The following is a 13,955-nucleotide window of genomic DNA, read 5'->3' as shown; positions in this document are numbered from 1 at the left end:
TTTGATGGCTAAAGACCTACACTTCCCAGACATTAAATGTGCATAATGCCTTGAGGGCTTTAACGCGCTGCACGAAGCATGCATGTCTCATACCCAAAGTAGCCACAGCGCCTGCATTCCCACAATAGCGGCAGCCCCGAGCAGATGCTTCCAGTGTGCTTATCTGGCTGTGCTTTTCACTTTGGGACAAAGTTCTATAATCATATCTCATGGATTTCTTTTCTCCACACTATAAAGCCTGAATTGTGAAGATCTCATCATGCCATAAAGGGCAGCATGAGCCAAGTTCTGGGGGCTGCTAAGGATTTCTTTGCCTTTTTTTCCCCCACCCTTTTTGGAAATGTGTATCAGGAAAAGGCTTTGCCTTTAGAGAGAAATTTTACTGCTCTTGCCAATAATGTGTAATAGTATTAAATTTAATGGCAGACCTTGAAGTGTATAAAAACTTAAGTCCAGAAAAAGGTAAGACTCATACTACTAATTTTAAGGTAAGTGTAATAGTCCTAGTAAAAGATGGTAAACATTTATTTTATTTCATGTTTAGTTAAGTTAAATATTTATTTGAATTCTTCAGAACATATTTATTATATTTCAGTATGAAATGTGGTAACAAAGTATTTTTGTTTAGGCAGAAGTGTTTTTTTTTTAATAAATGTAGACTTTTATAAGAGTAGAATTTGCATGCTGACAAACTGAAAGTATATCATTATATTAAAATGGTCAGTGAGAAAATAATTTGTATTCTTAGGTTTTAAGTCAGGATATAGACATGCCTAAAAATTTCATTTGTCTGACATTTATGAACAGTAGGTTTTAATTGAAACATTGTCAAGTCTTGTTCAGTTTGAATAATGATGAATAAAGCTATATTTTAACTTTCTACAATAATCTGGAGAGAATGATTCCCAATTTGTATCAATTAAAACTAGTCAGGGGTAGTAAAAATAATTAGCTCTATAAAATAGAATGGCAGAAGTATTTAGCACAGATAAAATGGAGGCAGGATCCACGTATCATGTTCTTACAGCCTGTCAGCTCCAGGAGCACGAGAAAAACATCTTAAAGTATGAGTTAGGAGATCAGAAATTGAAAACTATGGAGATTGTTCTTGAATTATAAAAATTATTCCTTTCTGGTCAGACTGAATAAATGACATGTCAAGAAATGTCTCTAAAGTTACCTTCAAACTGAAATTTGTCTGTCATTTCAGATTATTCATATGTGTCTACTCAAATGTAACTTTATCCCATCAATGCTGACCTGAAAGCCTGTCTGGAGATCGTTGCTAGTTTATGGTATCAACTTTAATGTGCCATTTTCCCAGTAGCAGCACTGATGTTTGCTTTTTATTCGAAATATAAATTGTACCATGGTTGAGATTTTCTTGAGTATGCCTGAGTTTTCTAAGCCTGGGAAGAAGCTTTCATACAAAAATGGGGAAGGATTTGGCTTACTTGATATGCAGTTTGTCAGAAGGATTTCCATTTAGAGTTTTGTCTTATAATATGTTTGGAAACTCTTATGTATGCAGAATGTAGGAGTAAATTGAACTGCATAGCAAATATCAGGGTCGTCTTGCTTTACACATTATGGAAGTAATGATGAAAGTGACTTCTATTACCTTTACCACATAAGATGATCTTTAAATTTAAAATAGAGCTTTAATTCTTAAACATAGTGGAAATTTGAAATAATTTTCCTAGTCATATAAGCTTTCAAAGTTGATGAATGTAAGGTGTCTTGTTTCAAGGTAGATGTTTTCACATACAGATGTCTTACTAGAGATTTTTCATTGAGCAAATATTTCATATTTTATTTAATAGATTTTCTATTATTTATCTTAGTGATTTTATTCTGCTGAATGAAAAATTTTCATTACTGACTAACCATCTTGGTATTAAAATCATTTCAGTTGGTAGCAAGACTATTTTTCAAAAAATCTTTCTTCTGATTTCCAGATCAATTTTAAGAGGAACATCTTAAATTATGCAGATCAACTCTATATCTGAGTATGTGAAATTGATAGATTCTTAAATATCATGAAATCTGAGTTGCATTGTTAAACAGTAACATTAGTGGAGTGGCTTCAATTGACTGGAGTACAAAGTTGAGGAATGTTTATTTGGAGGCAGGAAGACCATGAAGTATAAAGCCCATGTTTGCTCCTATATTTTGTATTTGTGTATATCATTAGGAAATTATTGTTATTGTTGTTGTTTACCTTAGAATTTCGTGTAATGCACTAAACCTCATCTCAGTGATTCTGAACAACACTGAGAAGGTGTAGGGACTTGAATTGCATCATAAAACTAGAAGAAGGAGCAAACTTGAGGCATGTAAGGAAGGTGTTTTTATAATCTTGTTATGTCTCTGAACCTCAATTTCCTTTTTAGTAAGAAGAGATAATACTACTTTCTTGCTTACCTCACAAGGTTGTTGTAAGAATTACTGGTCTCTGAAAGCATTTGAAAGATAGAAAAGGACCCCAGATATGTAAGATGGTATAGTTGTACAAATAAGGATAATGTATATTTCATATACTTTAATGAAAAGAAATCATATTTGTTCTGGAATGACAGTAAATACACTTTGACCTAGAACTTTGGTACCATCTGCTACTAATTTCCCCCATGGCCTAGTATAGCCTACATGCCAGCAGTATGCATGCTGTGTACGAATGCCTGATGGAAGGGTAGATGTCACTATAAGAGCGAGTCCTAGATTTCTGAGCAGGAAGAAACCATAGCAATCTCATTCTTTTATAAGAAGAAAAAATAGTCATAGGGAGGCTGCATAATTTTCTTGAAGACGTGGAACAGATCTGTAGCTGGAATTGAGCCATCCAATTCCCAGATCATGAGAGCTGTATCTACCCTTCTCAATCATACAGATTTTTTTCTTTTAGAAGTTGCTACATTTAGATATTTGTGATTTTGCTCATGCTATGTCGTTTGAATCCTTTGTACAAGGCTGTTTTTTTTTAGGGAAGGAAAATGGAGAACTTCTTGTGGAATTCTCAGCTGCTAATCATTAATGGGTACAATTAGTAGAGATAGACTATGTGCTTTATCTACAAGGTGCTGGTTGGGGATATGAAGATGAATAAAAGAACTTACCTCTCTTCTAGTAACTTCTGGTATAGTGCACAAACATGCTTATATTACTATAATAACAGTAATACTGTAATAGAGGAACATTCCAGTGGTACCTGAGTATGGAGAAGTCAGCAAAGGATTTCTGGAGGTGACATTTGAACTGAGCCTTGAAATATGATGAGGATGATATCAGGTGGATAAGTAAGGGTTGAAGCTGAAGGAGTAGCAAGGACCAGGTTGTTATAATAAAGACCTGGTAATTCAGGTTAAGACATTTAGACATTATTACCAAAAACAAACAAACAAACAAACAAAGGCAACAGAAGGTTTTAAGCTGGGGAGAGAATAATCAGATTTGAGTTTTAGAAAGAGCTCTCTGACAACAGTTTGGAGACTGACGGTGGAACGGGTGAGGCTGGAGCACTGGAGACCAGAAAGCTGTTGCAGTAAACAGTTGAGGAAACAATGGTCTCTATTCAAGCTTCTTAGCTAAGATGATCTTTCATAAGAAAACATTAGGCTCTCAAGTCCACATTGGTGTCTTTTGCCCCTGATCAAAGCTGCTGTAGAATTAATAACTGCTGCTTTTTCTGCATACGCTTGTTATTCAGTCACTGCCTTGTATTTGGGATAAATTAGTTACAAGAAAGTCATTGCCTGATAAGAAATTTAACACTTCTGTTCTTAGTAAGGTCGTGACCTCTTGTCCACTAGACAGAATTGTGCCTAATTATGAGCATCCTATTCTTTTATGGCAAACAAAAAATGATTCCTCCAAGAAGTTAGAGAACCCCTCCTCAACTTTGCCTAGGTTGCAGGAATTTGGTTTGAATGTTGTCATATTGCTTGCATAATCAGTCCAAATATAACATTAGGGAAGGAAGGTCTGTGGCCATTTCTTGGTGTTTCATGTTGTGGAATATGGCTGTTTCCGTATTTAATGAAGAAGGTGATACCCATAATGCTGTGGGCTTTAGTCTGTTCTACAGAGCTGTTAGTTTATTTCTGAATTATCTGTGAGGGCAAGTTCTCCCTTATTGTTCTTAGTCAAAAATTTTTGGCTCTTTTCATGTATTTTGTATTCCAGATAAATTTTAGAACTGCCTGTCTAGTTCCAGAAGTCACTTAGTTGGGGTTTTGGTTGGAATTACATTGCATTTGTAGATTATCTCAGGAGAACTGACAACTTTAAGACATTGATTCCCCCTTTCAGGAACATAGTAGGATTCATCATATTTTACGTTTTCTCTTAGGTCCTTCTCTTATATCAGTCAAGATTTAGAGCTTTCTTCATGTAGGTTGTTCACATTTCTTGGTAGGTTTATTTTTATGATTTTAGTTGCTATTGTGAATAGAATTTTTTCATTTACGCCTGCTTAATTTAAAAAGTTGAAAAATTTAAACACAGTATTATAGAACTATTAACAAAAATATAGTTTTTTTCTCAGCCCTCTTCGCCTCTTTCCAAATAAATTACTTTTAACTCTTTTACTTTCCTTTTTGTAGGGTTTTAGTGTTACTTTTATATCTCCAACTGATGCACTTACACTGCCACTTATTGATTTCTCAACTTTTGATATTAATTATTGATTTTCTTCTATGATAGATGAGAAATAGCTCACTTATATTGCCCCGTGTCCTCTGTGGTTACTCTATTGGTTATCCTTGTAACTTTAACAATTCACTTACATTTTGGTTTCCTGCTCTGCCAGCTGGATTACTGTACTTAGTGATCATCTTTCTCCCTTTGCCAAACCTTTGCCTCTTTTATCCCTGCTAATTTCTCTTAGTATAATTATTTTTTCATTCTTTTTCTGTACCCATAATCACTCCTCCTATGCTTTGATCATAGATTGACTTTAAAAGTTTAATATCAATAAACAAAGTTCACATTACTGTGACTACTTACATTTACATTATTGTGACTATATAAATGCTCATCAGAGCAAAGTAACCACCTAAGTTATTTTGATTAGGGTTACTGCTTCAGAACATAGCATCAGAGGAAAAGGACAGACTCTATAGTTTTCTGTAGCAAATGTTGGGATCAAATTCATTAGAAAAAAAATTGAGTACCTACTGCTAATTTTGGCAACTAACAATCTTCATCATAACTCTGTGAAGTGCATATATCTTCATTTTAGAGGCAAGGAATCTGAGGTGCAGAGAGAGAAAAGAACTTGCTCTAGGTCAGCTGTAACTGGTAGAGCTGACATTTGAATCCTACTGGCTGACTCTGGAACCTGGACTTGCAGCTCTGTTCCCGTTCTTAGAAATGTTATTACTTTGTTCGAGGTGGTAAGATACATAGGCAGCAAGCAATTGATTGCCTGTTTTTGTAAAAGGTTCTCTGTCTTTATGAAGACATCTCAGTTTAACATCTCCTCCCTTGTGCATATGCCTTTCCCCAGCCGACAGGTTGGCCTGATATTCCTTGGAATAAATGGGCCTGCAAATAACATACTTCCTGAGTGCGAGATGGAAAGGGGAACAGTATGGTAGGTTACACAGGGTTTGGCACAGGGAAGCAGTGGGGTAAGAATGGTTAGCCGTGTTTTTAATATCTCCCTGAGGAGTTTGTGCTGGATCTAAAGAGCAAGGGGAGAACATGGTAAGTTTTGGAGTATATGGGCGATGTAAAAGTGGTATTTTGGGAAAAAGAGTCTAGAAGTGCTATGAAAGATAGATTACACAGCCCAAGGGAAAGAGTCTTGTCATCTGCTTGAGAAATTGGTTCAGATCAGGGCCATGAACCCTACCCATTGAAGTTTTGACAAATGATCTGTAACTGTCTCTAATTACTTGTCAGCAAAACAGAAGCTACCATGAGTGAGCTAGAGTTACTTCAGCTGTCTCTCTGAAGAAAGGTGAATGATTGTTTCTATCGATCTGTTTAAAGAATAAGTCATGGTTGCAGATGTGTGTTATATAAGGTTTTCGTCTAATCCAGTGACCTCTTGCTTCTTGCTTTTCTTTAAAATCCATGTGAGTATTTTCAGTTTTATCAGGGAGGATGTATAAAGATAAAACTTGAGAAAATATACAAGCAGGGCTCTGAGGCAACCCTCTTCCCCCAGATGGTAAAATAAAATCAAATGAGAAAAGAAGTGATGAAATAAAAGGCAGCTTTAAAGGACAATTTCATTCCCTCTTTTATAATATCTCTTTGCATTTCATCTTTATGTCTGAGCTCATCATTTGCCCTTGATAATCTTTTTTCTTTGTTTTATTTTGAATGTCTAAGGTTATACCCAAAGACTGCTTTAAAATAATAAGCAATCTTGATTTATATCAAATGCTAAAATGAACTTTCTTCTTGCCTTTCCCACTCCTTGGACATAACCATGGTTGATATTTTGGCATGTGGATTTGTGTCTTTCCAGAGGTGTTGGTACATGTAGTACATACATGCACGGACACATGTAAACAGAAAGGAGTTATGCCATTGATGTAGGTCTCATAAACAAATTAAACTTTTTTGTGATCAACAAAAGAGAATGAAGACTATACATCATGTGAGCCATTTCATATCTCCACCTTCCTATTTCTACTTGTTGAAATATGAACAGTATGAACAGGAGACAGGTCTTCAGTTGGACTTAGTAAACAGGTGCCTCTCACACCATGAGTATTTTTCTCATTTTGAGATTTTAATCTTAATTTCAATGATATTATACCTTCCTTATTTTCTCATTTTTGTATTCCTTTTATTTACTAATTTATTTTCTTATGTTCTCACTGATGGTTTTAAAAATGAAAAGACCAGAAAATCAACTAAGAAAATGAGAGAATAAGAAGATACAAATTTTGTTGTCCAAGCTAGAGTGCAGTGGCACAATCTTGGCTCACTGTAGCCTTGACCTCCTGGGCTCAAATGAATCTCTCACCTTAGCCTTTTGAGTAGCTGGGACTACAGGTGCATGCCACCATATCTGGCTAATTTTTGTATTTTTTTTACAGATGGGGTCTCATTATGTTGCCCATGCTGGTTTTGAACTCCTGGCTTGAAGTAATCTTCCTGCATTAGCCTCCCAGAATGCTGGGATTACAGGCATGAGCCATTGTGCCTGGCCTTCAACTTTCTTATTTTATTTAAAAAAATGTGCTTAGCCAGTCCTATATTTAATCTTTGTGTATAGTCATTCTCAACTTATTTCATATTCTCTCATTACTACTTACTGTTTCTGACCACAAATGTATGCCTTTTTTTTTTTTTTTTTTTTTTTTCTGAAGAAGTAGTGGATGAAAGCAAGTGGTGATGCCCAGTCCTTGGGCATAACCATGGTTGATATTTTGGCATGTGGATTTGCATCTTTCCAGAGATGTCAGTACATGTAGTACATACATGCACACACACATGTAAACAGAAAGGAGTTATACCATTTATGTCCCCAGTTATGCACAAGGGGACAAAGGAAGAATACAATGAATGTTGAATGAAGCTGTCCCATTCTGCTCTTTAGCCTCTTTAGTCTAGCCTTTCTTTTTCTTTTTCTTTTAGACTGAGTCTCTCTCTGAGGTCCAGGCAGGAGTGCAGTGGTGTGATCTCGGCTCACTGCAACCTCTGTCTCCTGGGCTCAGGCAATTCTCCTGCCTCAGCCTCCTAAGTAGCTGGGATTACAGGCGTGTGCCACCGCACCTGGCTAATTTTTGTATTTTTAGTAGAGACAGGGTTTCACCATGTTGGCCAGGCTGGTCTTGAACTCCTGACCTCAGGTGATCTGCCCGCCTCGGCCTCCCAAAGTGCTGGGATTACAGGTGTGAGCCACCGCACCCAGCCTAGGCTCACGTTTCTTATTTTCCCCTCTGAACACTCACCCTTTCCTATTTGTTGTAATCTCTCCACCGTTGTCCTTTCTGTTTTTAGACATCTTTTCCCTAGTTTTCTCAATTCGTCTTATTTTTTACATAGAAATACAATTTAGAATATATTTGGTTTATAAAACGCCATGCATGCCCACGAAGATAAGAATCAATGGTTGATTGTATCTGGCTCTGACCTGAATTAGCTGTCAGACCTTGGAGTCAGTTGTCCACCTGTTGTGTTGGGCTAGGGGATCTTTCTAAGTCCAGTGATTTTTCTTGTTCTAAGCTCAGGTAAATGTTATTAAGAACAGAAACAAAGCAAAGTGAAGCAAATATTGGCAGGCTTGGCAGAAGCCCCGATGAGGTTCACAGAGAGCAACAAACAGATGAAAGTTCTCAACTTGTTGATTGTTAGTGCAAATAGTGTAGGCAGTTCCTGACTAGCATTCTCTTTGTATTTGCTGAGTGATGTGACTCTTTTTTTTTTGTTTGAGATGGAGTCTTGCTCTGTCGCCCAGGCTGGAGTGCAGTGGTACGAACTCGGCTCATTGCAAGCTCCGCCTCCCGGGTTCAAGCAATTATCTTGCCTTAGCCTCCTGAGTAGCTGGGATTACAGGCACATGCTACCACGCCTGGCTGATTTTTGTATTTTTTTTTTTTTTTTTTTTCAGTAGAGATGGGGTTTCACCATGTTGGCCAGGCTGGTCTTGAACTCTTGACTTCACAGCCTCCCAAAGTGCTGGGATTACAGGGATGTGCCACCATGCTCGGCCAATGTGACTCAAAAAGGGTTCGGTTTTGGTTACTGCATTTAAAAAGTGGTGGGGAAGTTGGCATGTGATTATTAAGAATATTAACACAATGGAGAAAGTGTTCCTTTAACAGCAGGTTAAGATTAAGGGGCTGGACATAATATTTCTCAGTTGTGCCAATCAGTTTTATAATTATGTGGTTTCTAGTTATTATTTTCCATTTTAGAAATATTTTCATTTTACAAATACGTGTGTTTTTTCATGCCATTATTTTATTGTGCTACTTCTTTATCCTGAACTTATTTATTCCTGACTTTTCTGACACTATTCTAAGGTTACATTCCCTTCAATTTAATTTCTCATATACTCAATAGGTAATTTATTTTCTTATTCCTTTATTAAAGTTGCTGGGACCATCCCTTATTCTCACATGCAACCCATTCCTCTTTTTACTTTATCATTTATTTGTTTCTTTGTACCCCTACATGAGAGAAGAGGAACACTGGTGTCAGGGAGAGCACTGGAAATTCTAATCCAGGATTTTTTTTAGTGTGCAGTGGGGGAGAGTATGGAATTTGGAATAAAATTATAGCAAAAGACAGGCGAAAGTTCTAATAGTGGCTGAGCTTTTGGCTAATCCCTTGGTCAATTTCTCTGGCACACAATTTAAAAATATGAATTTTGGGCATTTTCATTTTAAAAATATGGATTCTGTGCACTTCAAAGAGTTGTGAGGATCAGATGAAATAATGTGGATAACAAGTCTTGTCCAGTGCTTGGTACATAGGCCTTTAATAAATGTTACCTTGAAATATATCTCCTAATAATACATGCCTGCTCGTTTTAGTATCTGTCTTACACACACACGCACACATACACACGCCCTCATCTGTGTCTCATCCTTTCCTTTTTCTCAGGTTTGACAACCTATATCAGTTTTCTACTTGTATTTTTTCTCTAAGCTTCCTTGTATATTTACCCTTTGCCCTAGCTAGTATATAACCAAAACCAAAGATAAGTCAAGCATATGATAAAGGTGTGAAAAACACCAAGGAAGCAATAACTTAAACAAATCCTTAGCTAATTTTAATGAGTACATGGCTTGTTAGTTAGAGCACATAAATGCAGAAATAGATTATCTACTCAATTCTGACAATGCTAGTTCACCCACCATCCTTGATACCCCTTGAGGAGAATTAATATCTGATTATTTGTGTTTACTTCTTCCACACTAAAGTCTTTCAAATCCAAAAATGACTCTGCTTCTATTCACTTAGCCCAGTTGTATAAATTAAACACACTGTAACTTTAAAGATAATAAATATATGTTTAGGATCATCCATAGACCAGAGAGAATATTTTAAAATACAAAGAAGAGAACTAAAATCTTGAGTAACTGTGTTTTCAAAAATTAAAAGAATGAGATAGATATATATGTTTTTGCCTTAGCAGATTGCGAAAGAATTAAAAGAAAAAAAAAGATGACATTCAGTGTCACCAAAAGTGTGGGAAAATTGGCACTTTTATACATCACTAGTGGGAATCTGAATTAGTACCATCTCTCTGGAGGGCAATTTGACAGTAGAAAAACTCTTTGGCTCAGAAATTAGTCCTGTCAAATTACTTGTACATTTGCACAAAGATATATGTATAAGAAAGTTTGTTGCAATAATTTTTGTAATAGCAAGAAAAAGGGAGCAACCTAAATATATACTAGTAGACAACTGATTTTAGAAAATGATAGCACATCTATACTGTGTGCACAAGGCTACTAATAGTATGTGAATATCTATGGTGATTGATATGAGAAGATGCTGATAGTTATAGTCAATTGAAAATATTATCTTATATTTCCATTTTTCTTCATGCCTAAACATATCTGCTAAAGAGAAAGGTAAAATAAGCTCAGAAGTTTATGCTCTGAAATATTAATACTGGTTATCTTTGAGTATGAGATTATTTGTGATTTATTTTCTTCTTCATACTTCTTTATACATTTGTAATTATCATATATTACATTTATAATTGGAAAAAATCAGGTTTATTTAAAAATCAGGGTACATAAAGAAAATATTTTACTGGCTCACAGCTCTGCTCTGGTGAGGCCAGTGCTGATCAGACTCTAGAGGTGGTCTCCCTGCCTCCAGCCTCTTCTTCCTTGGATTGAGTGTGCTAGAGGCAGATCTAATTGCTGTCTCTTGTTCTCTCCAAGTCCTTTTACCACAGTGTTGGCACAGGTCTTTCCCAGTGCTTATCTTTGCTGCCTCTCCTCCCACTACCTTGCTAGTTTACTATTTAACCATTTAGAACAATTTCTTCTTTCTTGAAAGCACTCTTTGCTTTGCCTGAATGTCCCCTGTCTGAAATATGATCTCTTCTGTCTCATTGGCCTGGTAAACTCTTCCTTTGCATCTCGGCTATAGTTGAATGCAAACAACATTGGACCTGGGCACAGGCTCTATTAGCTAAAGTAATATGCAGATAAAGCTCTCTGTCTCAGTGGCTTAATACACATTTCTTACTGCTTTCCCAGTTTGATACAAGTATTCCTGCTTGAGTGGCTCTCTTCCAAGAGATGATTCCGGGGCCCAGGCTGCTTCTGTCTTGTGGTTCTGCTGTTGTCAACATGTTACCCAAAAGATTACCCTAGGAGTACCTCCTCTGGCCAAATGGAAGGAGAAAAGAAAGCAGAGGATCATATTAGCCGATTTTTATGAGGAAGTTTTAAAGGGCAAAGCCCAAATTCCACTGGCCAGAACCTAATCACATGGCCACACACAACTGCAAAGGAGTCTGGGAAATGCAGTCGGTCTGTGTGCACTGGAGGAAGAGGAAGTAAGTTTTGGTGAGCATTTAGTAATCTATGCCTGTAAGGCGGAAGCTCAAATCTTAGCTCCATCTCTACCTATATGATGACTTAAGGAAATTAATTTATTTGAGCCTTAGTTTTCCTATTTATAAAATGAAGATAATAAGACCTATCTATTTTAAAGGGTTGGCATGAGGGATTAAATTTTGAGCTAATATATGTGAAATAGCTTCATAAATTATGAAATGTTATGCAAATACAAGGGGAAGCTTTCATCAACATACAGCTCACTGTTCTGCAATTTAAAAAAATGTACCTCAATACCAAGAGTTGGCAAACTACGCCCTGTGGGCCAAATTCAGTCAATTGCCTGATTTTGTATATAAAGCAGACTACAACCCAAACACAGCCATATTTAATAGTGTACATATTTTCTAATGCTGCTTTTGCTCTGCATGCAAAAGTGATTGCCACAGAAGCTGTATGGACCACACAGCCTAAAACGTTTACTATCTGGCTTTTTACAGAAAATGTTTGCTGACATTTAGACTAGACTGTGAGTGTCTGAGGTCTTATTCTTTTGTTGTTTATTATAGAACCTGAGTTACAGCAGGTGCTCAGGGAGTCTTTACCGAAGGGTTGAAATCTCTTTTTAAAGCCCTATAGTTCAGACATTATGCAGCTGGAAGGTAATTTCAGTAGGAAAGATGCTTTTGCACTAGAGTGGATGAGCACCATAGGTTTCTTTACACTTGTGGAACAGTGAACTAGCCAAGATAATCAGGCACCCTGAGTTCAGTCCCAGCTGAATCCCCTCTACTATTCTGCCTTTGCCAGTTTCTTTTCTGAACATAAGCACATGTCCTTTCTTATCTTTATAACTGGTACAATCATCAGACTGTTTATGATGCATCACTATTCAACTCATCAGTTGGCAAATATTAACTGAATGATTATAGCAGGGAGTGAAAGGCAGAGTAAAATACAGTTGGCTGAGGAATGCTTTGGTATCACAATGCACTGTCTCATTCATGTTTGCTTCTGCTTGTTGCATAGCCTGAATTTTGCTATAATAGTTTGAAGACATAGTAGCCTAAACAATAGTGGTGCAAACTTGATAGTAATGCTTTTCCTTTAATGATTGGCAAATTAAGAGTTTATATCAGCCAATCAGTACAAATTCAGCATTTAGCATGTAGAGATATTAAGCTAAATGTTGGAGGGAAGTTCATGGAGCTAACGTTTATTGACTGCTTAGTAGCTGTTATGCATCATGCATTATACTGCGTGCAAAGGATAGCAGGGTAAATAAGCCATAGCCCCTGCGTGAGGCACACACAACTAAGTGGGAGAAGATACAAAAGGAATGGGTAAATGCCTCCTACTTTTGAGAGACAGGAAAGGTTTTGCTGGGAGATAATATTTTTATAGACATTAATATCTGGAGCAGAAGTCTCTACAGCTAGAATAATGTGGAGGTTGAATACTTTGGCTTATGGAAAGTGGGAGAAAGGAGCAAAAGAGGAAAGAGAGCAAAAGGTTTCAGCAGTTAGTTAGTGATAGAATTAGGTCAAGATTTGCTTCTCCATGCATATTCTTAGTTACCCAAATCTAACCAAAGGCAGTTGTCTAAATTGATTAAATCACAGGCTACAAAAGAGATATACATAGATTTTTGTAGATTGCTCTTTTGTCTTTATATTTTAAATAGTTAGATTTTAAGAGGATGTAGAAAACATAAGGTATGTACTTAGCCAGAAAACCTTTCTAGAATTTAACTATTGAAAATATCAGAGTGTGTTTCTCCTAGGAGATTTACATAACAGGGACAGTGTCTCATTCCACTTGGCATCCTTATAATCTACACTAGTGTCCTACGATGGAGCTGGCACACCATGATTGTTTATTTATAAAACATTGGAGATTTTTCAATCAGAAGCAGAGATTTAATACCTTTTTAAATTATAGCCAAAAAAGAAAAAGGTAAGAAATACATAAATCTGAACTGGGCGCAGTGGCTCCTGTCTGTAATCCCAGAATTTTGGGAGGCCAAGGTGGGCAGATTACCTGAGGTCAGGAGTTCAAGACCAGCCTGGCTAACATGGCGAAACCCCATCTCTACTAAAAATACAAAAAGTAGCCAGGTATGGTGGCGGTCGCCTGTAATCCCAGCTACTTGGAGGCTGAGGCATGAGAATCACTTGAACCTGGTAGGTGGAGTTGCAGTGAGCTGAGATTGCGCCACTGCGCTCCAGTCAGGACGACAGAGTGAGACTCCGTCTAAAAAAAAAAAAAAAAAAAGAAATACATAAACCTGAAAGGCAATAATAATATAAGAAAAATTTAGAGATCCTACTGGGGCTGGGGGTATTTGGTTGCAATGTATCTCCATTCTCTTTGGCCTCTTATTTTAGTCTCTTATTTTAGGCTTAAGATAAAAAGAAAAAACTTGTATATATACATATATAGTTTTTATTTTTATTTTTAAATTTT

General features: G+C 36.6%; 1 protein-coding gene across 4 annotated transcripts in view; it reads left to right on the top strand.

The window, feature by feature from the left end:
• Nucleotides 1-13,955, top strand: part of PLCH1 (phospholipase C eta 1) — a 274,017-nt gene that overhangs the window by 70,421 nt on the left and 189,641 nt on the right. Inside the window, exon 1 of one of the 4 annotated variants that reach the window (XM_063620280.1) lies at nucleotides 116-462. The exons of the other annotated variants lie outside the window; for them this stretch is intronic. Coding sequence (XP_063476350.1) covers nucleotides 420-462 — 43 coding nt within the window. The 5' untranslated portion in view covers nucleotides 116-419. Of the gene's footprint in view, nucleotides 1-115; nucleotides 463-13,955 lie in introns of those variants that run through there. 4 annotated transcript variants of the gene reach the window in all.

The sequence above is a fragment of the Symphalangus syndactylus genome, chromosome 17, assembly GCF_028878055.3.
Source record: "Symphalangus syndactylus isolate Jambi chromosome 17, NHGRI_mSymSyn1-v2.1_pri, whole genome shotgun sequence".
NCBI lineage: Eukaryota > Metazoa > Chordata > Mammalia > Primates > Hylobatidae > Symphalangus > Symphalangus syndactylus.
This window is presented reverse-complemented; position numbering and strand designations above follow the sequence as displayed.